Here is a 27,824-nt window from a genome sequence, read left to right on the forward strand (position 1 = left end):
TTAAATGAAACACGCCCCCCTACTCGCCGAGTTGAATTAGGCGCCATTGCGCCGCGAGAGATACACTACGCCGCCGTAACTTACGGCGCAAATTCTTTGTGGATTCAAAGCTAAAAAAAGTAAGTTACAGCGGCGTAGCGTATCTCACATACGCTGCGCCCATGCAATTCTTTGTGAATCTGCCCCTGTATCTGTAAAGATGTATTATGACTACCTCTGTGAAAAGGAAAAAAAAGGGAAAACATATTAAAATAAAGAATTGAAAAAAAAAAACGCCCCTGCCCCCTGCAATAAATGGGCAGCGCTTCTGAAGTGCCTGAAAATCACTTTGGAAGAGCCCCAACACGGGCATTTTTAACCCCTTGTTTTCCGCTAGTGGCAGTTAAAAGCACCCCACTAGTGGCCAAAAGGCGCCTCTTAGGCCCGGTTCACACTGATGCGCTGTGAATTTGGTCCGTTCTTTGTTTATTCTGAGGTGCGAATTTTACCGCAAATTAATTGCGGTTTTACCGCGAATTTCAGGAGTGGGACATAGCTGCGATTAATGTTCTAGCCAATGAAATCATAGTGTAAAAAAAAAAAAAGGTGTACTGCGTACTTCCTGGTTTTTGTGGAGAATCGCGTGGTGGAATTTGCACATATGGGAACCATCATTGCGATTCCAGAACGATTTACACTGATGTCTATGGAGACTAAATTCGCAACGCAGTAAAGTCAGACAAGACCCTTTTTTTTTCATCGCACCGCATTTGTAGAGGAATCGCAACGCATGTATGTGAACGACCGTCATTGAAAAAAATAGGGATGACATGCGAATGCAAAGTGTTTTTCGTTATGAACTCGCATAAGTGTGAACCGGGCCTTAAACAGCGGTAAAGCGTCGCTAAATTGAGCGGTGCTTTACTGCTAACGCACGGGGGCTGCCCCAGTGTGAAACGGGACTAAAGCCTTATACACACGATCGGACTTAGAAGGTCCGAAGGGCGCTGGCCGTGAGCTTGTTCTGCATACACACGGCAGGACTTTTTCAGCCAACATACACCAAACCACATGGTTTTTCAGCTCTTTACCGCCACCCTTTGGGCAACTTCTGCTTTTGTTGTCTGATGTTTAGCATTGGTTCGGTGCATGCGTATTTGTACTTTTGATTTTAGTCCTATGGATTTGTGTACACACGATCGGATAATTCGATGAAACACATTTGTTGTCGGACAATTTGAGAGCATGACCATCCAACATTTATTGTCGGAAATTCCGACAACAATTGTCCGATGGAGCGTACAGACAATTGTTGTCGGAATATCCGATCGTGTATACAGGCCTTAACTCTAACCCCTTACCCTAACAAAAAAATAATAATAAGTGAATAATAATAATTAAAAAATAAATAAAAGCTGATGGAAAAGTAAAAAAAAAATAGCGACAAATGATGCAACAGATGGTAGTTTCTATTGCCTAAGAAGAAAAGAAAACGCCCAAAACGCGCAGGAAAACACGCCAAAGTCATGTGATAAAACGCCGTAAAAAACACTCAAAGACGTTACGTTGAAGCGTGAATGCAGCCGTGCGGTTCAAGGTCCCCATCTTTGTATTGTGTGTCATACATTTAAAATTCCACTGCCAAAACCGGACTTTCCCATTCAACAAAAGTTCTGACAGGAAGCACCTCTTCCCAGCAAATAAAACGTGCCCAGCCATGACTTTCCCCCCCATCATTGTTTACACATCAATTATTCATAAAGGGTTTTTTTTTTTTTTTGTTCTGCCCCAACCAAGATGGCGCTCGCGGTCTCCACAGCCCTGGCGCGGCAGGAAATGGGCGTAGCCAAGTTTAAAATCCCCCAGCTCGGACGGGCTCCGGCCACGCCCCCCAGCTCGTCATCCTATTGGTCGGAAGGGTGAGTTTGACGTCATCAGCCCGCGCTCGCTCTCTTTTTCTGTATCTCCGCCGCCCGCGAGTCTGCTCCGTCCTGAGAGGTGAGAGCCCGGGGCCTGCCGGTACCGGGGGGGAGGGGAAACGGGGGGCGGGTGGAGGCCCTGGGGTGGCGGGCAGCCCCCGGCAGGCCCGGTAAATGTGATATGCGTACGTTGGTGCCGCCAACTGCTCTGCCGGCTTATCGCACACTGAGCCGTGCGGTGCTGCCGGAGGTCCCTATGGGGGGGGGGGAGGGTTACAAAGAGGCCTGTTTACCTATAGAGACTTCTAACTCCCATCATCCGCGCCTTTCTTCTGTACGGAGGAGGAGAGGGCGGTGTACGGCAGAAGCTTCTCACCCAGGCAGGAATGGGAAGTGCACCCCCCCCCCTCTCGCCTATACCCCACTGTACAGAACAGCATGGCCCTTCATGCTGATACCAAGTGCCTGGGTTGTTTTTTGTAAAAAAAAAAAAAAATTAAATTAAAAATATTTTTAGGCCAACAAAGTAAAAAAAAAAAATTTTTTTTTTTTTAAACTTTACCTGTATATTTGTATACCAACTATGCCCCACCACCAAAAAAAATAAACTTAAAAAAATAAAGTCTAACTTGCATGGGGATGCTACATGTGTTTTTTGTTTTATACTCCTAGTAGGGCCCAGAAACGGGTGTGCATTGTGTAGATTTTTATTTTGTGTTTTGTTTTTTTGTTTTTTTGTAACGTATCTGAAAAGCCCAGTTACTGCCCATCCTCCCTACACGCAGGCGGCCAATTAAAGTTCTGCTGTGATAGTGAGCGGGTATTGAGGGCCAGTTCACGCCATATGCAGTCCAGTGCATTTTTTTTTTCTGTATAAAAAATGCATGGAAAGTGGGTTATATGGCTTCCAACGGCCTTGTTCACGCCAGTGTGGTCAGTCCCAGGGCTTTCCAGTTCCGGGAAAAAAAATTAGATTATGCTGCGTTTTTCATAGACCATACTGGAATGCAGTAAAACGCATCAAAAATGCACTGGAATGCATCAAAAGCACAATGGACACTAGTATAGTTAAAAAAAGGCATTTGGAACTGCATTAAAAACACGGAAATGCATAAATTTATTTTTTGTATTAACCACTTAAGACCCGGACCTGTAGGCAGCTAAAGGACAAGGCCAGGTTTTGCGATTCGGCTCTGCGTCGCTTTAACAGACAATTGCGCGGTCGTGCGACGTGGCTCCCAAACAAAATTGACGTTGTTTTTTTTTTTTTCCAGAAATAGCGCTTTCTTTTGGTGGTATTTGATCACCTCTGCATTATTTTTTGCGCTATAAACATAGAGCGACAATTTTGATAATTCAATATTTTTTGCTATAATAAATATCCCCCAAAAATATATCAAAAACATTTTTTTGCTCCTCAGTTTAGGCTAATACGTATTCTTCCTATTTTTGGTTAAAAAAAAAAATCACAATAAGCGTTTATCGGTTGGTTTGCGCAAAATTTATAGTGTTTACAAAATAGGGGATAGTTTTATTGCATTTTTATTATTTTTTTTTTTTTTCTATACTACCAATGGCGGCGATCGGTGATTTTTAATTTTTTTTTGTGACTGCGACATTATGGCGGAGACTTCGGACAATTTTGACACATTTTTGGGACCATTGTCCTTTTTTACAGCTTAAAATGCATTGTTTTTTTTTCACAAGAAATAAAATGCATTGTTTACTGTGAAAATGACAATTGCAGTTTGGGAATTAACCACAAGGGGGCGCTGAAGGGGTTATGTGTGACCTCATCTGTGTTTCTAACTGTAGGGGGGGTGTGGCTGTAGGGGTGACATCATCGATTGTGTCCCCCTATAAAAGGGATCACATGATCGATGACAACGCCACAGTGAAGAACGGGGAAGCCGTGTTTACACACAGCTCTCCCCGTTCTTCAGCTCCGGGGACCGATCGCGGGACTCCAGCGACGATCGGGTCCGCGACCCACGGCTGGACACTAGCACAGCACGTACCTGCCGTGCCATTCTGCCAACGTAAATGTGCAGGAGGCGGTCCTTAAAGGAGTTCTCTGACCTAAAACTTTACACCCCCGCTGTGCCCGGGCTGTAAAAATATACAAAATAAACTTTCACTTACCTGCCTACGATCCCCCGTTGTTCCAATATCGCCGTCCCGTTCTCCGGGCCCCTTCCGCTTCCTGTGTGTCGGTGACTCATAGTGCGCTCAGCCTATCAGCGGCCTCAGCAATGTCCCGTCGCGGCCGCTGATAGGCTGAGCGCACTATGAGTCACCGACACACAGGAAGCGGAAGAGACCGGGACCGGAGAACGGGACGGCGATATCGGAACAACGGGGGATCGTAGGCAGGTAAGTGACAGTTTATTTTGTATATTTTTACAGCCCGGGCACAGCGGGGGTTAAAAGTTTTAGGTCAGAGAACTCCTTTAAGTGGTTAAATGCGCATTCAGAAATGCATCTGGTAGGGATCTGGAGTGCATTTTTGTGGCGCAAACTAGCCCTGAAGCTAAACCTATCGCTTTTAAGTTTCAGAAAACCCCTAGACCCCATTTCACGCTGAGGCGCTCAAACTGCCCTTAAAGCGGAGGTCTGTCAAAAAAATAAATATAGCCAGAAGCTACAAATTCTGCAGCTCCTGACTTTAAAAAAAAAAAATGGACACTTATCTGTCCATGGTGGCTGCGATGTCATCAGCCGAAGCCGATCAATTGCTCAGCTGCCCCCACCGCCATCCTCGGAGAGGGAGTCAGTAAGTAACGGGTTTGCGGCTTCATTTCCCGGTTCTCTACTGCGCATGTGCAAGTCGCGCTGCGCCTCCTCACTGGTCCCCACTGTCTTTTGGGACCAGTGTGTTTCCCAGAAGACAGCGGGGGCGGCAGGAAGCGGCGTGACCTCCGCGGGGGCCAATGCCCGGAAGTGGGTACTTGTATTCTACAGGTATCTGCACCCCCCTCCCCCTGAAAGGTGCCAAATGTGACACGGGGGGAGGGTTCTGAAATGTGGAAGTTCCATTTTTGGGTGGACCTCCGCTTTAAGATGTTTGGCGTTTTTGCAGTGCTTCTGCCACACTTTTGCGGAGTTACTGGTGCGCCTTTCTTTTGTCACGTGTCTCAAACTATTTTGCGGCGCCTTCTTAGCGTGCTTTTCAGGCACTTTCCATTCATTTCCATGGAGAGGGGTGTTTTTTAGACACATTTTTTTTCTAAGCGATCCAAAGATGCTGCTTGCAAGACTTTTTGCACCGCCTCGCCAGTGCACCCACCCCAGTGTGAAAGCATCCAATGAAATGAATGGGATGCAGTTTTCGGGTGCTAATTTGGCGTAAAAGCACCTCAGTGTGAAAGGGGTCTTGGTAGAGCTGCACGATTCTGGCTCACAAGTTTTTATTATATTTTTTCGCTTAGAATAAAGATCACAATTCTCGTGGCGCAACATCTTAAACATTATACAAAAAAAGGGTTAACTTTACTGTTTTTTTTTTTTTTTTATTATTCATTAAAGTGTCTTTTTCTTTTTTTTAATCCAACAAAAACGTTTTTATTGATGAAAAGGGTGGTATACAGGAAGTGTCTTTTTCCAAAAAAATGTGTTTGAAAGACCGGTGCGCTAATACTGTACAGTATGACATAAAATATTGCAACAATCACCATTTTATTCCCTAGGGTCTCTGCTAAAAAATAAATAAAAATGTATATGTTTAGGGGTTCCATGCAATTTTCTAGCAAAAAATACGGATTTTTAAATTTGTGAAACAAGTGTTAGGATAAGGTTCAGTCTTTAAGTGGTTAACTTCCCTCATTTACAGGCTGAAGTTCATTCCTTTGATCGAAGAAGGAAAAGTTACAATGTTTATAGTCCTCTTCCAGATCCCACAATGCTGTGAAAAACTTGTCAGGCTGCCTGCCTACTTTTTTTTTTTTTTTTTTTTTGACAGCTGAGTGAGCAGAGAACTCTCTAGACTTGTTACATGAATGAATCTGGAAATTCTGCATAGAGATTGTGAGGGGGGTTGAATGGAGATCACAATTGAACGATAAATCATGCAGCTCTAGGTCTTGGGGATTGCGAGCTGTCATATTGCTTGTGTGTTCAACCAAACTGTCAAACCATCAAATGTCTGGTGTCGTAACTGATCACATGTGCAGCACCGTGGCAACTGCAAATCAAGATGGCAGCTTCCTTGGCTAAAAGGGATAGGAGGGTTTAGTTCCTGTTTTTAGTTGATGTAAACCCTCCGTACACCCAGTCAATTGAACAGCCTCAGATAATACACAAATCTCATTCATATCTGTTGTCTTCATCTTTATATACTGTTTAGAAAGTTCAGATTGTGTTCCGAGAATTTATTTTCCTGTTCCAGCAATGCAGTGAAGCCTGGGCATACAGCCAAGACAGCTGATTGGAGGAAAGGCACACAACCCCTCTTCTCATAGGTAGAGACTTTAGAGACTTGTTCCTTGAATAATTCAGTTTTCTGCTAATCCTTTTATTTATTTATTTATATATATATATATATATATATATATATATATATATATATATATATATATATATATATATATATAGTGTGCTGTCAGTTAAATGCGTTAACGGCGTTAACACAAACCCATTTTAACGCCGTCATTTTTTTTATCGCGCGATTAACTAGGTTCACCCTTTAAAACATTTTTTTTTTGTCGGCACGTACCTCTTAACCCTTTCACGCCGACGGGACGCATATATGCGTTCGGGGGTTATACCGGGATGATGCCTGCAGCCGCAGGCATCATCCCGGTACCGTTGTTTAGAGCGGGCGATCGGCTATCCAAACATAACAACCGATGCGGCTAAAAGCCGCTCAGTTGTTATGCCGGAGGAGCGGGAGGGGACATCCCCCCCCCTCCCGCCGCCTTTCGCCGCTCTGACCGGGCCTCCCGTCCCACTGGGAGACCCGATCCTCCATCCGCCGCGGTCTGTGTTCAGGCGGAGACTGACACTAAGCCGTAAACGGCTTTGATTCAGTCTCCGCATTGAAACCACGGAAGCGGCGCCATGACGTCACTTCCTGGTTTCTCGGCTGCCAATGGCGCCGGATTTAAAAAAGTACACAGTATTCATAATCGCCGTTTTCGGCGATCTGATTACTTTGAAGTGCAAAGGAGGGCTCGGAGGTCTTTTAGTCCCCGATCCCTCCATAAAGAGTACCTGTCACCACCTATTGCTGTCACAAGGAATGTTTACATTCCTTGTGACAGCAATAAAAGTGATCAAAATGTAAAAAAATAAAAAAACACAATTTAATATTATAAAAAAAAAATATTTTTTTTTTTAAAGGGTGAACCTACTTAATCGCGCGATTAATCGTGAGTGAACTATGACATTAATGCAATTAATCGCGATTTAGAAATTATAATCGCTTGACAGCACATAGAGAGATATATATATATCTCTATCTCTATCTCCCCCAGCACAAAGCTCCAGCTGCTTTTATCATATCTGACAGAGCTTGTCAGGAGTTATCAGGCTGAAGAACAGAGCAGGAGACCGCTAAGGGGCACAGGGCTTTCAAGAGAGATAAGAAAACACTGCAGATATATGTGCCCAGCTCAAATTGCATGAATTGGGTTCACATCCACTTAAACAGTTCACACCCAGGCCAATTCTGACACTTCTCTTCTACATGTACATTTTTATTTTTTTGCTAGAAAATTACTTGGACACCCCCCACCAAACCTATGTTTTTTTTTTTTTTAGCAGATGCCCTAGAGCAGTGGTTCTCAACCTCAGTCCTCAAGTACCCCCAACGGGCCATGTTTTCAGGTTTTTCTTTACTTTGCACAGGTGCTTTAAATCAATATCAATGACATGGTATTAAGAGCTAATTTATCTAAGGGAAGTTCCTAAAACATAGCCTGTTGGGGGTACTTGAGGACCGAGGTTGAGAACCACTGCCCTAAAGCGTGATGGTGTGCCTTGGCACCCCAGATGTTTTGGAACTATATTTCCCATGATGCTCAACTACACTGCATCATGGGAAATGTAGTTTCAAAACATCTGGGGTGCCAAGGTCTGCCATCACTTTTCTACAGAAATAAAATGGTGATTGTACCAATTGGCACACTGTTTTTATACAGCTGCTTCTCCCTTTTTTTTTCTTTATTAAAGTGTGTGTGTGTGTGTGTGTGTGTGTGTGTATATATATATGTATGTATGTATGTATGTATGTATGTATGTATGTATGTATGTATGTATGTATGTATGTATGTATGTATGTATGTATGTGTGTGTGTATATATAGGTGCTTTAGGTTTTTGTGACAAAGTACAACCTGAAAAAAACCTGCAATGCGTCTTAGTAAATACATTGGACTGCCTACTTTCCAAAAAGGGGTTATTTTGGGGGGGGGGGGGGTATTTGTACTGTCAAATTTTCATCTCATTGTAGGTACGTTTTTGTCATATTGTAAGGGTATTTCCTTCCTTTGTTCTTTTCTAATTCACATAATACAAAGGCTTCTGTGATGGAGGAGGAGAGGGGCGGGCATAGCAGCTGCATAGACTGTAATGTTGAAGATGCTGAGACCTGTAGCATCAGCATTGGGCTCCCAGCAATACAGTGTGATGGCCATCTACCAGAAATGTAATAAAACGGTCAGTTTTATTTAATAAAGATAAGCGCAGGAGATGTCATGAATCTCCTTGGACTTTACTCACTGTGTGCCCTCGCTTTTTTTTGGAAAGGAGGTACATTTCCAGAATTCTGCTTTAAAGCAGAACTAAACCCTACTATCTACAACAAAGAAAGCTGCCATCTTGGCCTCTGATCTGCATGTGATCAGGTATGACACCAGACATTTGATGGTTTCTCTGTTTGGTTGAGAGCACAAGAAATGTGAGTTATCATTCCTGGTATGCTAGGAATTGAACTGTGTTAAACCATTAAATCGGTGGGTTTAGTTCTAGTTTAAAGTGGAACTAATCACATTGGTTAAACAGATTCAAGGCATGCCATGAATGACCGTGTTAAATGTCCACAGCGCTATTGTGTTCTGCCCACGGGGAGCCTTCACTGCCGGCAACTATAGCTGCCACCAGTGATCACGTGTAAATAATCCGACAGGCTGCTTGTACTGAAATCTTTCAAAAAAATCAACTTCAGTAGAACCAGCCTGCCCATGCATGGATCGAATCTTGCTTGGTCCCTGCTGATTCAGCTGAGAATTGATCTATCTTTGGCAGGCTTGACATGGGCACTGTGGCCCGCGCGTCGTGGCTGGAGCTGCGAACAGGCAGCCTGTGTGCAAACACAGCAGCATTTTCCTGATTTGACTGGTTTCCCGCACCACACACCCATGCACGCCTAATGCAGACACTATGCCTACCTGCATGCAATTTCAGGTGGACCATAGCTCCGGTCTGACTGAATCCTTCCTTTAATATCGAACAGTTGGTGACAGGTCGGTCTCTGTGCTGTAGGTTCACGATTGAGCAGGCTCCCAGCCTCTGCACCTGGTGAGCCAGGGTGAGAGGCTGGTGTAGACGGCCCTTTGCCCAGCCCCTTTTGTGAGCCACTAGATCAGGGGTCTCAAAGTGGTGGCCCTCAAGCTGTTGCAAAACTACAAGTCCCATGAGGCATTGCAAGGCTGACAGTTGCAAGCATGACTTGTAGTTTCGCAACAGCTGGAGGGCCGCCAGTTTGAGACCCCTGCACTAGATATTTTCCAGTGGGGCCATGCATATAAACATAAGGTCTGCTTGTGTTGCAGCCCCCCTTCCCATCCAATAAAGTTTTCAGTGGAAGTGAAGACAAATTAGTGGGCAAAAAAAAAGGATGCTCGGCGGAAAAGGAGTCAATATATTAAGGTTGATGCATCAGTTGGGTACATTGACGTAATAATCCTTAAAAGTGGATATAAACCCCCCCCCCCCAAAAAAAAAAAAAAAACCCTTGCAAGACAAAGGCATAATGAGCTAGAATGCATAGTATACTAGCTCATTTTGAAATACTCACTCACTTTAGATTGAAGCCCCCGCAGTGGTCCTGGCACACTGCTCCACCCAGTGACATTTCTCCCGGAGTTATTTCCGGGTATTGCAGGCTCCAGCGCTGTGATTGGCCAGAGCCGCGATGACGTCGCTCCCGCACATTTGCTCGGGAGCCGCCACTAACGGCACGTCAGCTGAAGCAACAACACAAATGAGCTGTTGTTTCAGTGCGCATGTGCCAATGCCGTCAGCACATGCTGATACAGGGGATATCTCCTAAACGGTACAGGTTTAGGAGATATCGGGGTAGCTACAGGTAAGCCTTATTATAGGCTGACATGTAGTGAAAAGTGGTCTGTAAGGGTTTACAACCAATGATCATTTGTATTAAAAATGAAGTCAGCTGCTACAAAAGCGCTGTAACCACCTGGGCCGGTTCTTCACTGGTCTTTGGGGCACCACCATCTTGCTTGTGGGAAGCTGGAAGCTGGATGTGATCATAGCAGATCCCCTCTGCGCATGCGGGCCTTGTGCTCCGCTTCCTAAATGAACCCGTAGTCCCCTGGGACGTATGACATGTCCCAGGTGGTTGCAGATAGGGGGGGGGGGGCTGGGCTGCACACTTCTGCTCACTTAGGCGAGAGAAGTTACAGGAAGGTGCCAGACCAATGAGGACTACTAGCAGGTAAGGAGCAGATGTTTGAACTGCATCCTGAGGATTATGGAGCAGGAGTAGTCAGGAGCAAAGGATTCTGAGATGACCCAGGGGTGGGGGGAGGGGTCTGAGGATAAAAAGGAGGGATAGGATTAGGGCATGAGCCAGTATCTTGTATTGTGTGCAAAAGAGGTTTTCAGTTGAATGAAACTGACAGGAACATTTTTTCAGTTTCTGTAATAAAGGGGAGGAATGCAACTGCCCTAGAAAGGGAGAATCAAAATAAGGTTGTAACTTTTACGTGCAATTCCCTAACCACTAAAGGATTTTGAAGTGGAACACGATCCTCCTATCCCTTTTCAGCCAAGGTAGCTGCCACTGCAGTTTGATCTGCAGTTGCCATGGTGCTGCACATTTTGATCAGTTGTCTGTGACACAGGTATCAACCTGTGGCCCTCCAGCTGTTGCCAAACTACAAGCCCCATGGAACATTGCAAGGCTGACGGCTACAAGCATGACGTCCAAAGCTGGAGGGCTGTAGATTGGCTCCATCCATTTGATAGCTTGACAGTTCTGTTGACGGCACAACCAACTGTTTTAAAGTCCTAAATAGGAAGTAAACCCTCTGGGGAAATTTGCACCTACAGGTAAGCCTAGATTAAGCCTTACCTGTAGGTGTTTGCTATATCTCCTAAACCTACACGGTTTAGGAGATATTTCCCAAAAAAAAATGCACTGATGTCTACGGCGCAGGCACACTAGGAATGCCTGTTTTGTGAATGTCTAATGCTGGCTTTGACGGCTCCCACACGCATGTGCAGAGTGACGTCTTTGCCGCTCCGGCCAATCACGGCGCCGGAGTGGCGATACCCGGAAGTAACCTTCCGGAGAGATGTCTGCGGCCGGAGGGGGAGACGAGGACAGCTTTGGGGGCTTCGAACTAAGGCAAGTAATTCATAATGAGCTAGTATGCTAGTCATACTTGCTCAAGCGCCGGTCCTGGTGGGAAAAAAAAAAAATCGATTTGCTGAATCGATTTGACCTCTCAACTCATTTCTAGATTCAGATTTTTATTTTTTCCCCAGCCCTACTATAGAGGAATATGCTTTTGTTGATATTTTACGACTGAGGTTTATAACCTCTTTAAATCAATGGGTTTAGTTCCACTTATAGACCCCCTTTCACACTTAGGGCGTTTTGCAGGCGCTATAGCGTTAAAAATAGCACTTGCAATCTGCCCTTAAACTGCTACTCTATTCACTCCAGTGTGAAAGCCCAAGGGATTTCACACTGGAGCGGTGTGCTGGCAGGGCGTCAGAAAAAGTCCTGCCAGCAGCTTCTTTGGAGCGCATTAGCAGTGGTAAACTCACCGCTGCTAATGCGCTCCTGCCCATTGCAATCAATGGGCAGTGCCACCGGCAATACGCAGCGGCACATTGTGGGCGGTATTAACCCTTTCTCGTCCACTAGCGGGGGTTAAAAGTGCCCCGCTAGCAGCCGAAATGTGCCGCAAATCCGACGATAAAATAGCGGCGTCGACAGTGTGAAAGAGATGCTACTTTACAAAAAAAAAAAAAAAAACACGCCCAGCTCTATTCCCTCCTCCACTATTGCCGGCGATTACCATGTGTTCATATCATTGCATATGCTATTTTTTTAACAACCACTGTTGAAAATCGGAAGCAATTTTATTTTAAATTTCTTGTCATATTTTCTATGGATTACATAAAAAAAAAATAATTTGCAAGACCGTATTGCCAAACCAAAGCTTTGTTTGTCCCCCACAAAACAATGTACTGTATGTATTACTTTTGCATTTTAAGTATTCACAACGTTATCGACTAGATGGACAAGTCCATAGTGAAAATATTTCAAGTGTGTGATTTGCATGTTGGGAAAAATGGCAGAGGAGGTTCACATCTGGTCATGGGGGGCAGCAAAAGGGTTAAAGAATAGGACCCTCACAAGAGCATATGTGAGGATGTGTGAGCTGCGAGGGGGTCTGCGGATTAGGTAAAGCTCGGATTAAGTTAATTTGAGTGAACATTTGGAGCGTGGCGTCATTGAAGTGCTTTCTTGGTATTATTAGCAGTTGAAAGCCTACGAAATACACTGATGACAACCCGTGTATCAGGGGGAAAAAAAACAAATTTCCAGTTGGGTACATTGATCACTGAAAGCTGTTCTTTGTATAGATCTACAAATATGGTCACATTGGGGGCTCCAGAGATGATGCAGCAAGGATTCCCTGAGTATCATCATGAGGGTTTTCCGTATTCATACTGTCTGATCTGGAGCACGTCCCCATCAGGAGCACACAACGTTTAACCACTTTGTTAGAACACTGTACAACAGTTTAATCTCATTTTGATAGAGAAGCTATAGAAGTAACAGGACTGCTATATACTGCTGATATAAGGTTATTGGCAGTTTAGATTTACTAAAATACCGCTACCCCCTATGTGACAGTGCTGCGTACCTGAGAAGCCAGTTGGTAAACCCACTGTCATATAGGAGAATGGAGTGTGTTGCATGCTCCTTTTTTATACCTGGACATTTTTAGTATTCATTTGTGGCTACCTACAGGGGATGTTGTACTAAGGGTCTGCTCCGGTGCTGCATAGGCAGAAGAAGTTATTGGCCTGGTTTTGCCCTGGTATTAACATGTATTCATTTTTCTCTGTTTCAGTGGCTGTAAAGATGGACTGGCGCCCTGATGAAGAAGGATTACAGCAGGTTCTGCAGCTCCTGAAAGATTCTCAGTCACCAGACACGGCCACCCAGAGAGTCGTCCAGGATGTATCCTTCTCATTCCGCATGTGTGCAGTCTGCAGAAGACCCAGTTGAATAGTAATTGTGGGCTAGATAGTCGCTGTCACACCAGACTATTCAATCTCCACACCGATGGTTTGGTGCTGGTATCTTTCAGTCAGTGTAGAGATGGCACCAATACAGGACAAGGGCTTAATTTAGGTGTGGTATCAGGTTAGTTCATGGATTAAGGGTTTAATTTTTAAATTATATGTAGCCAACTTAATGGGGTTGTATTTCAATTATGTGTGTGCACAATTTATATTTTATTTTTTCTCCTTCTGAAATGTATAAAAAGCAGTTTAAAGCTCAAAAAATGATTTTTAATATACTGCAGCTTACTGTTTCTTAAATGTGGTGTTTGCTTTAGTTTTTTTTTTATTTGAGTTTCCAGATTCTGTGTGCACCAGTTTTAGTAAATCTTCCCCTTTGTCTTGGGTCCCTTTCACACGGGATGGACTCTGTCAAGCGGATCCACCTGCTCAACAGAGGCTCTGTCTGCTGGTCCCCACTGAGCAGGCGGATGACCGGTCTGTGTTCGCTCCGCTATGCAGAGTGGACAGACAGCCCGCTGTTCTCTATGGGGTGGTTGGATGAAAACGAATTGCCTGTCCGACTCATCCGATCCAAGACTAGACAGATGGGGAAAAGGATCCCCAGTTTTTAGTGGACTGTATTGGGTGTCAGCAGACACATGAGCAATGGAGGTTCAGAGTGGGTCCGCCTGAAAAACGGACAGGTGGACCCATTCACTGTCTGTGTAAAATGGACCTTAGGGTGTCTCTATTCTGCATGAGGGAGAACCGGAGCCACCCTTGCACAGCAGCATTTTCAATATGGAGTAAGGGTAGCATTAGATGCACTAGCAGATTTATATGGATTTGATTAATAAAGCCGCATTCCAGCTAACACTTTTTAAGCAGATGCAGCAACAGGTTTTTTTATATTTCTTTTTTGAGATGGGGGGGGGGGGGGGGTTTAAATAAATAAATGAACAAAGCGACCACCATAAGCACCCCTGTCAGTTTTAAATGGTTTGTCCCTAGCTTTTGCTGCACATCCTGGTCTGTAAAGAGTTGGGGGAATTCACAAGGTGAAAAGAAAAGCCTAATAAAGGACACAAATGCAGCCACCACCTTTAGGCAATGTAGCTAGATCATGTCTGGTAACGGGTTGGCTAGGTGTTGCACATAGCTTTTTGAAAACATCAAAGCATCTTGCTTTAATAATTCTCTTGTGCCATTTACTATGATAAAAGCAGTGGGATGAGTTATTCAAATATCAAAATGCTCTTATGAGCAGGTGTGGACATGGAGTGGGCATTCATAGGCAGATTGTGTTTGCATGCAAGCCCGCCCATGGTAATGGCCTCATGTGATGCTGAGCCCCCATGATTGAAATAACAGAAATCCAGTGATAGAAAGGGGCAGGCTAGGAACAGAAGGACTTGTGAGGAGAGGATTAGAGGACACTGGTCATCCTCCACCCAGGAAAAGATGTGGGTCTATCTGATTTGCTGCAACTTCTAATGCACACGTTACTTACGGTAGGTCCAATCCACAGGGAGCTGATCAATTTTAGTACAGGAGAGGAGCCTGTTCAACTGTGCGAGACCACAGGTAGGGATGGAGTTCAATATCTCCTCCTGTGCCTCCTGTCGGCTTTATACGGCGCCTGCCGTGTAGAGCTGACTGCGCAGGCGCCGTATAGAGCCGGGTACTTTCGGAAAACTGGTGACTCGCCGGGGGCAAGTTTTTCACAAGGCGTCAATCATCTAGCCCAGGGATATGCAATTAGCGGACCTCCAGCTGTTGCCAAACTACAAGTCCCATGAGGCATAGCAAGACTCTGACAGCATCAAGCATGACACCCAGAGGCAGTGGCATGATGGGACTTGTAGTTTGGCAACAGCTGGAGGTCCGCTAATTGCATATCCCTGATCTAGCCTCTGCATAGGAACGCCTACTCCCGCGGGAGTGAGAACCCGGAAGCTGGGTGGAAAATAACAATAAGACGGTATTGTACAGCAAAAAAAAAAACGGCATAGTGTAAATGTTGGAATTATGCAGAATGGAATGTTAAATACATGTTTGTAGGGTGAACCTCCGCTTTAACAAACCTTGAACCTGAATATTTAGGAAAGTAAAAGTGAGGTTTTGGCTTTCTTAGAATATCTTTGTGTACAATTATTGGGCAACTATAATTGTTGTGCAACAAAATGAAAAACAAAACCTTCCATCTCACTTTGTTTTTTTTGTTTTTTTTCATCTGTTAAAGTGAGAATAATAAACAAACGACTCAAATTTACAAATAAACATTTCTGACATTTCCAAAAAATAAAAAATATTCAGTCACCAATATAGTCACCCTTTTCAATAACTGTCATAGGCCTTCCATTCATGAAGTGTGCCAGTTGCTTGATCTGTTGACAATCAACTTTTTGTGCAGCAGCAACCACAGCCTCCCAGACACTGTTCCAGATGGGTGTATGGTTTTCCTTCACAATAAATATTTAAGAGCCCACAAGTTTTTAAGAAGGTTTAGGTCAGGCGAGGAAGAGGGCTATGTCCTTATTCTTTCATCTTGAGGGCCTTTACTCTGGCTAGCCACACAGTGGAGTACTTTTAGAGCAATGGAGCCTTGTCCTGCAATTATATGATGATCTTATTGAAAGATGTAGACTTTTTTTTATTTTTTTAACAGTGCTTGAAGAAAGTGTCTTCTGAAAACTGGCAGTAGGTTTGGGAGTAAATTTTGAGTCCACCTTCAACCCAAAACGTTTCCATTGGCTCATTTTGAATAATACCAACCCATACAAGTACTCCACCTTGTTGGCGTCTGAGTCAAAGTGGAGCTCTCTTCCTATTACTGATTCAGTCGCAGGCGCATCTATCTGGTCTGTCAAGAGTCGCTCTCATCTCATGAGTCAATAAAACCTTTTAAAAAAAAAAAAAATCTATCTTCAGATATTTCTTGGTCCAGTCTTGACATTTCAAAGTATGTATCTTGTTCAGCGGTGGTCGGGTTTCAGCCTTCTTTACCCTGGCCATGTCTCTGATCCCTGAACACCTTGTGTACTTCTGGGCACTCCAGGTAGGTTGTAGTTCTAGAATATGACGGCACTGGAGGATAATGGGTTCCTGGTAGCTTCACATTTTTGATTCTTAAATCTTTGGCAGTTTATTTACGTTGTGCTTGATGTGTGTGTTTTTTATTTTTGTGACCTTGTTGACTATTTGCAAAAAAAACACCTTTTGGTTCTATGACCACGCCCCAAATTCTTAGCAATTTTAAGAGTGCTGCATCCCTTTGAAAGACTTTTTTTTTTTTTTTTTTTTTTTGACTTTTCAGAGTCCATTTTGCCTGAGGAAAATAAGCTGCCTAATAATTATGCACACCTAGATATAGGGTGTTGTTCTCTTTAGGCCCCACCCTCCCTCATTACACAATTGCACATCACCTGATATGCTTCAATCTAATAAGCATTAGTTTGTAATTGGACAATATGCATACAAATTATGATTTGGCCAAAATACTCGCCTAATAATTATGCACACGGTGTACTTGCAATACTGTTTACAGTTAGGACATGCAGATCTTGGGTGGACCCTGACTGTATCACTGACCATTTTGGTATATAAATGTAATCTTCAATTCATGAAGAAATCCCCTTGGTGAGGTGTTCCCTATGGAAGCAGCCAGCCTACAAGTTCATGGACTGTATTGTATATCTGGAAGTGATGCAAATGTTCAGAACCTGATTTGCAGTGATGGTTTCTGTATTCATACTGTCTGATCCAGGATATTGATAGTAATGTGTGGCTTACCCCTTTAAAGGTGTACTAAACCTACCTGTCCTCAGTATGGCATTGAAGGCAAACCTGTCATGCTTTGTTCAGTACTTTTTAAGTGACAAGACCTGAGGTGAGGTCAGAGTTCAGACTGGCTGAGTCTCCCTTTCAAAAGAATTTAACTGATTCAAGCTCGTATTTACTCAAACATTGCTGGAAGAAGTTTGGAGATGCAATTTTTCAAAGGAGAACATTTCTGCCCCTCTTTTCCAGCCGGTCTTGTGTTTGAGTCAGCAGCTACAAAAAGCGTAGCTGCTGACTTTTTATAAACAAACACTCCCCTGTCTCTCAGTCCAGTGATGTGGCTTCCCACAGCCTCGCTCATCTCCCGTGCCTCTCCAGGGCACTGCCATTGAAAGTGTGGGCACCCGGCTGTGACAGCTTGCCGCTTCACAGCTGGTCGCACTGCCTATGCCCGAGTCACGCTCAGTTTCGTGAATGGCCAGCCAATCTTCTGTTACTGTCCCAGAAGATTGCAGGGGGAGAGGAGAACTTCCGCTTGAGCCGCTTAGGCGGCCTGAGCAAAAGTGGGAGCTGGGTACCTGTCAAAACTAGGTACCTATCAGAGGAAACCTCATACTCCTTCATAAAAGACAAAGCTTCTTGTGAATGCCCGAGCAGCAATTGGCCCAACTTGATTTAGTTTTGGGGACTGGAAGTCCGTATACCGCTGCTGGAACACTCTATACTTTGTGTTTATGATGCTCCTTATAGTTTATACAGCGTTAAGGCTGGGTTCACACCTATGCATTTTTTGTGCTTTTTGCAGATTTGCACTACAGTTCATTTAACATGGTTTCCTATGGAACACGTTCTGTAGTGCAAATCTGCAAAATGCATTAAAACTGCATAGGTGTGAATTCAGCCTAATAGTGGGCACAATTCTTTATTTGAAGTGGTTTTTGTTTGGGCAAACTTGGTAATTAAAGTAAGATAAAATCTGGAGCTAGACTTTAGAGTGGTTCCAAGTTTTTTTACCTTCATGCATTTTTGGCATAAGGGTAAAAAACATTCCGAGCCCCTCTCCCTATCCAGCGGTGTGCCCGGCTGTACCTCCACGCTCCTTCTCTTCCCTTTCTCACAGGAGACTGAGAACAGTGGGAGCCATTGGTGGGTGTACAGGGGTTGTGGCTGAGCCACGCTGTGAGTCTATGGACACACAGCTCAGTTCAGGAATGCAGAGAACTGAATGAGGAGGCAGCCACCGCTCCTTGCACAGAGCAGGTTAGTTTAACACTTTTCTTTAATAAAAAAATTAGGCTTTAATATGACTTTAATAGTTTTCTATAGTTCAGCTACTCTGCTTCTGGAAACTTTTATATACATGCAAATAGCTAGGTTACCAGCCTGGCTGGTAGTACAAATTTTGTGTAAGCACCTCAGCCTTCAAGCAGCTCCACAGAAGCCAAATCCAAATCTAAACAGTGGATAGTCCTGGCTTAATTTATCTGCTGAAGGGCTCTTTTAGGCTTTGAGATTAATATTCTTGCTGGCTTGGTGCCTCCTTAATAATCTCTCCAGTACCCTTGGCACAGTTCGAGCCTAGAAAACATTGCTGTGCCACTAGCTTCATTGATCTTTGCTCTGTTACTGAATAAAGCTTTGTGTTCTTCCATCTGTATCTTTTTCCTGTTTATGTAACTGTAAGCAATATGGTCCTGAACTTGTTCCCAGAAACTGAAGCAGCTGAACCAATTTCCGGATTTTAACAATTACTTGATCTTTGTGCTGACGCGGCTTAAATCTGAAGGTGAGCTTTTCGGATTATTTAATTTTTTGCATGCTTTTTTCAGTACCCATAATTTTAAAAATTTCGATAGTTCATAAAACAAACATCTATAAGGAGGGGGACTAGTGTTTTTAAGCTGCTACAGGAAACAGATGGAGGCTGTTTATTCTGCTATAGGTATTTTGTTCACTATTAAAAAAAAAAAAAATTGTATTTTTTTTTAGTTGTACATTAATGACACTGTGTATCTTCAAATCTATTACAATAGGGTTATGCTGCCACCTTCAGGTCAGTGGGCAAAAAGGCTTCTAAGCATAATAAAACCTTCCAGCAAGGCTTAGTTTCTTGTAGCCTACCATGAATCACAAAGAAAAGTGTTAGGATCCCTTTGTCTTGTGACGTACTCCACGAAATGATTTGACAGGTAAACCATAAATCCCCATACCCCCCTCCCCTCCTTGGATTACATGACAGGACTCAACACAGTTCCTTCATATCTGTAACGATTGGCTTATGCTGCCACCTTGAGGTTAAAGTGGAGTTCCAGCCTTTTTATGTTTATAAAAAGTGAAACTGCTGACTTTTAATAAACAAAGACTTACCTGCTACACGGTCCAGCGATGCGGCCGCCTGGAGCGTCACTCCTTTCCCCCGCCCCCCCTTCGCCGCCGGCGCCTCCATTCTCATTGTGGGCAAACCGGCTGTGCACTCTGAGTGGACAGGCGATCTCCTGGGTCCTGTCACTTGTCCCTGTCACTTGGGTAGGAGTGGGATTTCCTGTCCCACTTCCTCCTTCCACCCAGGGACTGCCTAGGCGACGACTCCTCTCGCCTTTGGCGGCCCCTACCTTTAGGCGATCTCCTGGGACAAGTGACAGGTCCCAGGAGATCGCCTAAAGGTAGGGGCCGACAAAGGCGAGCGGAGTCGTCGCCTAGGCAGTCCCTGGGCGGAAGGAGGAAGTGGGACAGGAAATCCCACTCCTACCTAAGCCCCCATACAAATTTTTATTTTTTAATCCTATATCGCAGGACACAAAGTTTTTACATTCCTACTATGATTGGGATATCCCAAAGCACGAAGTATATGAAGGGTTAGGCAACGGTACAGCGGCAACAAGCCTAAAATCGAATCGGTTAACCATACCAAAGAGTCGTTTGCAGGACTGCACAAAATGGCATCCGTAGAGGCAAAAACATCTACCTGGGTAAACTTGGTAAATGTATGAACAGAAGATGGGTAGCAGCCTCACAAACTGGAGCCACTGAAGCTCGATGCTGAATCGCTAATGAGACATCAACACTCCTGGTAGAACTGGAAAAGAAGGAACCTTATCTTTTATACCATCGACCTGAATGGTAAAAAAAAAAAAATCCAAGAAATGGTGGATTGAAAAGCGGCTTTTTGCCCCTCTGGCAGAACAGACAAAAAAAATCTAACTGCCTAAAATTAAGCTGTAGACCAGATCTAAAGAGCAAAACGCCTTAGAGTTTCCGATCAGGACAAACCTATGATAACACAATATCCTTCACCCATTGTGAATATAACACTTTTACGCTAAAAAGAGGACTAAGATCTCAACACTACTTTATCTTTGTTATAAGAAAAAGAAAAGCCAGCTCTGAGATTTTATGAGCCGAGGTAATGGTCACCAAAAAAGATTGCCTTAAAAAGCGACAAAGATTATCCTGAGTGGGTTAAACCAAATATGTTGTAAAACCAGACCATACCGAATGTAGGTCCCACTGAGACATTACAGGCAGAACAATGCATGTGACCCCTTGCACCAAGTCATTTACCAACAAATGAGATGCAAAAGGTCATGGAGTAAAAAAGCCAAGGCCAAAATTTGCTCCTTGAAAGTGTGCATGGTCATATTGAACTCCAGACTAAACTTCCCAAAGTCAAAATGCACACCGCAACGTACTATCGAGAAAAGAACTTTCAAGCCTTACACTAGGCAAAATAGACCATCCTAGTAGGATAGTTGCACATTCTTTTGAGGTCAACTTACCCTGAGCAGTGTAGGAATAACTAATTTTGGAAACACTCTTGTCTCTCGGGACTTGAGCCTAAATATCCATACTGTCAAATCCAGCAACTGTGGGCAGGATGAAATATTGGTTCCTGAAATGGCTGATCTGGAAATCCCACAACTTGTCTGCCATGCCATGCCAATGTTGTCTGTGTACCACATTCAAGGCCAATCAAAGTGATGAAAAACACCAACTCGCCTGTCTTTATCCTGCTCTGAAGGTGAGGCAGGAGCCAAAGTTGAAGGAAAATGCAGATTGGGGAAAACTGATCCCATGGAATCACCAGGGTATCTACCACAAACATCTGAGTGTCCGTTCAAGAGACAAATCTGTCCAGCTTGCTGATGAACCTGGATGCCCGAAGATCCACTTACGAAGTCTTGAATTTCTCACAAAACTTCCAACACCTCCCAGGTGAAGGACCCTGGTTCAGTTGCTAACTAAGGAAGTCTGCCTTGGTAAATGCACAGTGGATAAAGCTGGAACATGCAGCTCTGCCAAAGACAATCACATTTGCCTCTACTTGAGCAGCATGGCTTTGTGTCCTTTCGTGGTGATTGACATACACCATTGCTTTGGCATTGTGCAACTTCACTTGCACAGGGTGCCCCTGAAGGTAGCCAGACCAACGTTGGTGATTTATGAAGGTCTAAAATGTTGTTCAGCAAAATCCACTCCTAAAACTTGACCAGTTTTCCAGAGAACCATTCCAGCTTGACAGGCTGGAATCCATCATCATAACTTTCCAAGCTATTGTAAGGAATGGGTTTCCTGTTTTCAGCATCCGGGAAGAGTACCACCACTCCAGAGCCGACCTGGCACAGATTCGAATGCATAGTCGGATCTAGGGACTGAGGACTTTTGTCCCAGGCTGACAGAATATTGAGTTGCAGCTTCTTGAATGGTACAGGGCATACAGAACTGCATTGAAAGCAGAGGCCATATTTCCAATATCCTCATGCACAAGTGAATTCAAAGATTTTCAAGAGACCTCAGGGACTCGATTTGAAATAGGAGGGAAAGGATCTTTGACGGAGCCTCTTGGACTGAGTTGTCTAGGATTAGGCCCACATATCTCAGATGACGTGTTGACCATGGCTGATTTTTTTTTTTTTTTTGGAGGTTAAGTACCGAACTGAACTGCTCGAAGACCTACACCAACTGACCTGTTTGAGCCAATTGCTCTTGGAAGAAGCAGGTTATCCAGATACTCCATAACAGCAATACTATGTGTCCACCTCGGGAAACTCCTGGTAGTATTTGACAGGCCAAATGGCAAAGCCATAAGCTGATGGTAGTGATACTTGACAGCAAATCTTACAAACTGTTGGCTGAAAGATTGGGATGTGCACATATATTGTGAAATTCTATAATGTCAGGAGTTTGTGACCCTTGAGGTCCAAAATATGGCACCATAAAAAGCTTTGAACAGAAGCCAAAACTTCTCCCATTCCAGTCTGGTACGGTTGCACCCCTAGACGGCAGGCTTGCCAGTGTTGGAAAGAACTCTTTTCGGAAGTTCCAAGGAGACCTTTAAATGCATAAAGTACAGAAGAGGGATTTGAAATTCCAGCTTGTAATCCCTTGACACCGCACTGTGGGCAATTTTCTGAGGTCCCGAGTCAGAATAGCACGAAGGCCGATAACATTCCCCCGTCACCCCCCCATGGAGCACTAGGGGTGGCACACATTCATTGGAGGAGACATGTCTCCCAGGATTAAATGCTTGGCAGTTTTTATTCCCCTGAAGGTGTCCACATAGCCCAGTCGTAATGGCTATGGGAAAAAAAACCCTGTTTCTAGTGATCTATGATTGAGAAATGGTAAATGGTTAGTATTCCTAGATTAAAGCAGAACAGCAGCTAAAGACGACAAAAAGCGAATAAGCCTATTAAGAGTTTTTTTCCTGCAGTAATTCTTTCTGCCTCTAAATGTTGACGGTTTTCCAGGTAAGTGATGCCCTGTGTTGTTCCTCTGAGCTCACTACTGTGCTTGCGTGCCATTTATGTGAGCCATGTTCAGTGCAGCAGTAAGGACTGCCACTATTAGGGGAGAAGGAGAAAAGAGACCCTTAACATTAGTGGACTGGTCAGGAGAACAGTGTGTATACTGATCTCCAATGAGGTATATTGTATGCTGTGAACCCCCATTCTCACTCATCAGGGGCCCCTGATCTTGTTGGATGCATGGACCATAACCTTTGTTTGAATGCTGAATATAATGGTTGTGAAAGTATAAAGGCCACTTAAAAAAAAAAAAAAAGAGGTTTATAAGATCCCCCCCTACCCTGATCTTTTTTTAATTCTAGTAGTCCTTCCCATTGTTGATGCTAAATCTTCTTTGTCTTGCTTCATCTTTTAATTTTAATGGATAAGATGTTCTGTCGTCCTTTTGTAGATGAGCCCACAAGATCTTTGAGTGGTTTGATCCTAAAAAACAACGTAAAAGCCCATTACCAGAACTTCCCCCAGCCGGTCTCAGAGTTCATAAAGCAGGAGTGTTTGAACAGCATCGGAGATGGATCATCGCTCATCAGAGCCACAATTGGTAAATAACTTAAGTTTTGTGTTCTGGAAGCAATTCAGATGTTCATAACCTGATATGTAGTACTGGTTTATTTACCAATATTTGTGCCCGCGCTACAAACCCTGAAAATGCCATAATACATAAAGCCAAACTAATTCACAGTGGCATAGTGTACATTCCCAAACACTGCAAATCCAAAAAACTGCTATGTGCATATATTGTCTATATAAAAACCTACATTTCATAAACCTAATCTATTTCAGTGATAAAGGTGATCAAGCCACACAAATCAAATATCTTTACTAATGTCAATTTTTTTTTTTATAAAAAAAAAAAAAAATCTTGCACTCACCTGCTTTGTTCAGTGGTATTGCACAAAGCGGCCGATCCTCCTTTTCTCAGGTCCCCCCGGCAGTGCTCCTGGATTTCCCCTCCTTCATTCCACAATCCACCCCCTTGAAATACAGTGCTTGAACGAGTTTAAATTGTTCTGGAAGTGATGCAGATGTTCAGAACCTGATGTGAACTGATGGTTTTCGTATTCATACTGTCTGATCCAGGACATTAATGGTTACTTAAGGGCATCTACGGAGTTAACACTTATATTTTTATTTTTTATTTTGTGCGTGTACTCGAGAGAGGAGCTGGACTGCAGGAGTTGGGAGTAGGCAGGCCTCCCCCAGAGGCAATCTTCCACCTTTCTCCATGCCCCGGGTGGCAATGGCGGGTGTGTGAGGGGGTCCTCCCACACAGCCCGCCCTACCTGCTCCGCTTTGAAGCCCAACGGGGCAGAGGGACTCCCTATAAGGGAGTGAGAGGATTTGCCCGCTCAACCAGCCTCGTTAGTCCTTCGCCTCTCTTTTTTTTGAGACCGCGTGGTCAAAGTGCGTGCATGTTAACCCAATTTTCGAGTGAGTGTAAGTGTGGTGGTTTTTGGGGGGGGGGGGGGTGGGCGTACTAAGCACAGGCTTACCTCGCATAGCACACCCACCGGGAGCCGGGCTGAGACCACCAAACTCAATTCACATGTAGCCGAGACTGGGATCCGAACCCCTAGCTGCAGAGGTGAATGGCTTGTCAGCGCAGTGCCAATCGCGTTAATACGATTTTCATTCTGATTAAAAAGTGTTGAGGAGCATAAAGGGAACCAGGCCTACCTGTCTGGTGCTTCTGATAAGAGCATATTGGGGCACAATTACATTTTTGCCTTGTCAGTAATATAGATTTGTAAGTATGCATGCTTTCTTTTACCTGCTGTTGAAGGAAATACCTGGGACCTTTTTGAGTAGAGGTGACTCGCTCTGGGACAGCACTGGGCAAGTCAGGGCTGTCATATGGGAGGGTACATAACATGTATGTTTTCTACATTTTCAGATACTTGTAACTTACACAGGACTTTCCAACTTGGCAGTTAATGAGTGGTGATAAGGGGGAGACTATGTTGCTGGGGAGGTGACAATAACGTGAACCTGTTTTATTTGCCTTATTTTCTAATCTCTACATGGTTACATGGCCAACAGAATTGGCATTTCTGTAATTGGGTTGGTACAGGTACATTTTTAGCTTGGTCTAGATGGCATGTCCGTAATGTATAGCTATGCTCGACAGCTTGATTGGAATAGTGTTTAATCGGACTCTGTTCTTTCCCTCTTATGCCTCCCACTAAACATTGTCTGGTTTATGTATAAATCCAGTTGATGTCTGATTTGATATTGTGCTCTTGTTTCTCTCCAGGTATTCTCATTACCACTATTGCATCCAAAGGGGAGCTGCAGATGTGGCCAGAACTTCTACCTCAGCTCTGCAACCTTCTGAATTCAGAAGATTACAACACATGTGAGGTATGGCACTGAGGCCTCTCAATTCTGCCCTGCCAAGCCTGAGCAGTTCCATCATTTGTTGGCAATTTTTAAAACTATTTCTGAGTCACAATATGGTTCATCTGTGTTTTTCTGGGAAAGTGGTGCATGCCAAAATAGAAAAGATACCTGTTTCCGGTCTGTCTGCACCATCCTCACCAATTTTTATTTCAGAGTGAAATAGAAACTGGTGTGGGTTCTGCACCTAATTAACCAGATGACCACCCTACGTACATTTACTGCGACAGGGCGGCTGCTCTGGGCAGAAATACGTACCCATTTTCTGCACTTCTGGTTATGAGCGGTGTGCGCTGCCAGCAACCTCCTGCCGTTGTGATTGGACACAACGTGAGCCAATACGTGGCTTCAGTGAATGCAGTGTCCACTAGGATCGGTAGAGCGGCGATCTGTGACAAGGGAAGGCTGTGTTCCTGCTATACACTAACGTGGATCTCTGCCTTCCCACAGTACAAGCACCCCCACATAGTTGGCAAGCACTCACTAGGCACACATTTAACTTTTTGATTGCCCCTGATAACTTCCCTGCCAGTGTCATTAGTACAGTGACAATGCAATTTTTTTCCTCCGCAATATCTCGGTCCCAATATGAAGTCGCTGATCGCCGCCATTACTAGTAAAAATAAATATTCCAAAATAATATCCCATAGTTTGTAGACGCTATACTTTTACGCAAATCAATCAATATACGCTTATAGGGATTTTTTCCTTTTTATGGATAGGTTTTCTAGCAGAAAGTAAACCATTTGGAGCTGAAGTAGATAAGAGATTGCGGCAGTTTGCAATATAGAAAATGGCTGCAAATCCCCCACCTGGTCTGACCTGGCATACACAATGTGAACTGTTTGTAGATGGCTCGCACCTTTTGGTTTGTGCAGTAATTACACTGAACTTGCAGATTCTGCACATGCTGCCTCCTCCTTCACCATCTCAGGTGAAAAGAGGACAGGCAAAGGGATTGGATTCAGCTGCAGGGAGCAGATCAGTCCTGATTCAAAGGGGCTTTCGCCACTTTCTTAATAAGGAACAGGATCTCCTCTATTTCACCAGCTTTGAAGAGTAGTCAAGAAATGGAGCCCGCAAAATTGTTAAAGCCCCCAAGGTATTTGTCCCCGAGCCACCCCTATCTAATCATTCTCTGCAGCTATTACCTTTTGTACCACCACCCCCTCCCTTTAGAATCTAAGCTCTACGAGCAGGGCCCTTCTGTATTGAACTGTACTCTAATTCTGCTGTCCCCCCCCCCCACCCCTCTACATTGTAAAGCGCTGCGTAAACAGTTGGCGCTATATAAATCGTGAATAATAATTAGTTTTTTCATTTTGCTTGTATTTATTGACATATCTCCTTTTAAAGTGCTTATTTTGTAAGTCTTGTTTTTTTTGCATTTCAAGGGTGCATTTGGTGCTCTGCAGAAGATCTGTGAGGATTCCTCTGAGCTTCTGGACAGCGATGCTTTAAACCGGCCGCTCAACATAATGATCCCCAAGTTCCTCCAGTTCTTTAAGCACTGCAGCCCCAAAATCAGGTTATTCTCTAGACTACTTCAAGTGACTATGAAAAACTTTTCCTAAACCTTCCCCCATGCGTAATGTTTTGTGTACTCCTTTGTCCTAGGTCCCATGCAATTGCCTGTGTCAACCAGTTTATCACCGACCGAGCGCAAGCCCTCATGGACAACATTGACACTTTCATAGAGGTGAGATATGCTAGCTCCATTCTCAGGAAATTAATGAAGGGATACGGTCTCATTAGATGCCCTTTCAATATCCTCTTAATCTAGTTCTGTGCCCATCTGTAGTGACCCCCCCCCCCCCCCCCCCGCTCTGACAGGCTTTGCTGAGGCAGCAGGTGCCATTGGCTCCCTGGACATAAGGGGCGACATCTACTGGAACTGATCCCTCTGAATGCTCCTGCAGCACCTGAGAAGTCGCCTTTCAGCTGCTGCAGGAGGAAAATTCAGGGGTCAGTTACAGCAAATTCAGCCCCCGCTGCCCATCCTTTCCAGGCTCTGGGGGGTTGGCAAGGAAGGGATGCGATCTACCCGTATCATTTTTTATTTTATTGTTTGGGGGGGGGGGGGGGGGGGGGGGATCACTGGACTAACCTTGCATGGTTTAGTACTCCGAGCTGTCAGCCGATCTAGTGTGTACTCGGCTTTAGTGTGCATCTCCCAATACTTCATAAGGGGGTGGGGGATTCAGGTTGAGACAGAGGGGTGTTAAGCAAGACACAGTGTAGTTCCCTCTTCGTATCAGTTCAGCTCTTCATGATTTTTTGATATTCTAAGTCATATTCCTCCCTTGTTGCAGCATCTTTTTGCACTAGCCGTGGACGAGGACCCTGAGGTTCGGAAGAATGTGTGTCGGGCGCTTGTTATGTTGTTGGAGGTGCGGATAGACCGCCTTCTTCCTCACATGCACAGCATCATCCAGGTATGAAAGAGTCTCTTTATA

General features: G+C 44.2%; 1 protein-coding gene and 2 non-coding genes across 4 annotated transcripts in view; all 3 read left to right on the plus strand.

Moving 5' to 3' along the window:
• Window positions 1-1,894: 1,894 nt before the first annotated feature.
• The window catches only part of TNPO2 (transportin 2), a 52,110-nt gene continuing 26,180 nt past the window's right edge, over window positions 1,895-27,824 (plus strand). For both annotated transcript variants that reach the window (XM_040346558.1, XM_040346559.1), the window contains exons 1-8: window positions 1,895-1,977; window positions 13,231-13,340; window positions 18,878-18,953; window positions 23,363-23,512; window positions 25,226-25,332; window positions 26,763-26,896; window positions 26,986-27,067; window positions 27,681-27,803. In XM_040346558.1, coding sequence (XP_040202492.1) covers window positions 13,242-13,340; window positions 18,878-18,953; window positions 23,363-23,512; window positions 25,226-25,332; window positions 26,763-26,896; window positions 26,986-27,067; window positions 27,681-27,803 — 771 coding nt within the window. In that variant the 5' untranslated portion in view covers window positions 1,895-1,977; window positions 13,231-13,241. The remainder of the gene's footprint in view (window positions 1,978-13,230; window positions 13,341-18,877; window positions 18,954-23,362; window positions 23,513-25,225; window positions 25,333-26,762; window positions 26,897-26,985; window positions 27,068-27,680; window positions 27,804-27,824) is intronic.
• Window positions 17,084-17,153, plus strand: LOC120934204. The gene has a single exon (XR_005748349.1). It is a non-coding gene; the product is annotated as a small nucleolar RNA SNORD41 (small nucleolar RNA).
• On the plus strand, window positions 23,982-24,051 carry LOC120934203. Its single transcript, XR_005748348.1, has one exon. It is a non-coding gene; the product is annotated as a small nucleolar RNA SNORD41 (small nucleolar RNA).

The sequence above is a fragment of the Rana temporaria genome, chromosome 3, assembly GCF_905171775.1.
Source record: "Rana temporaria chromosome 3, aRanTem1.1, whole genome shotgun sequence".
NCBI lineage: Eukaryota > Metazoa > Chordata > Amphibia > Anura > Ranidae > Rana > Rana temporaria.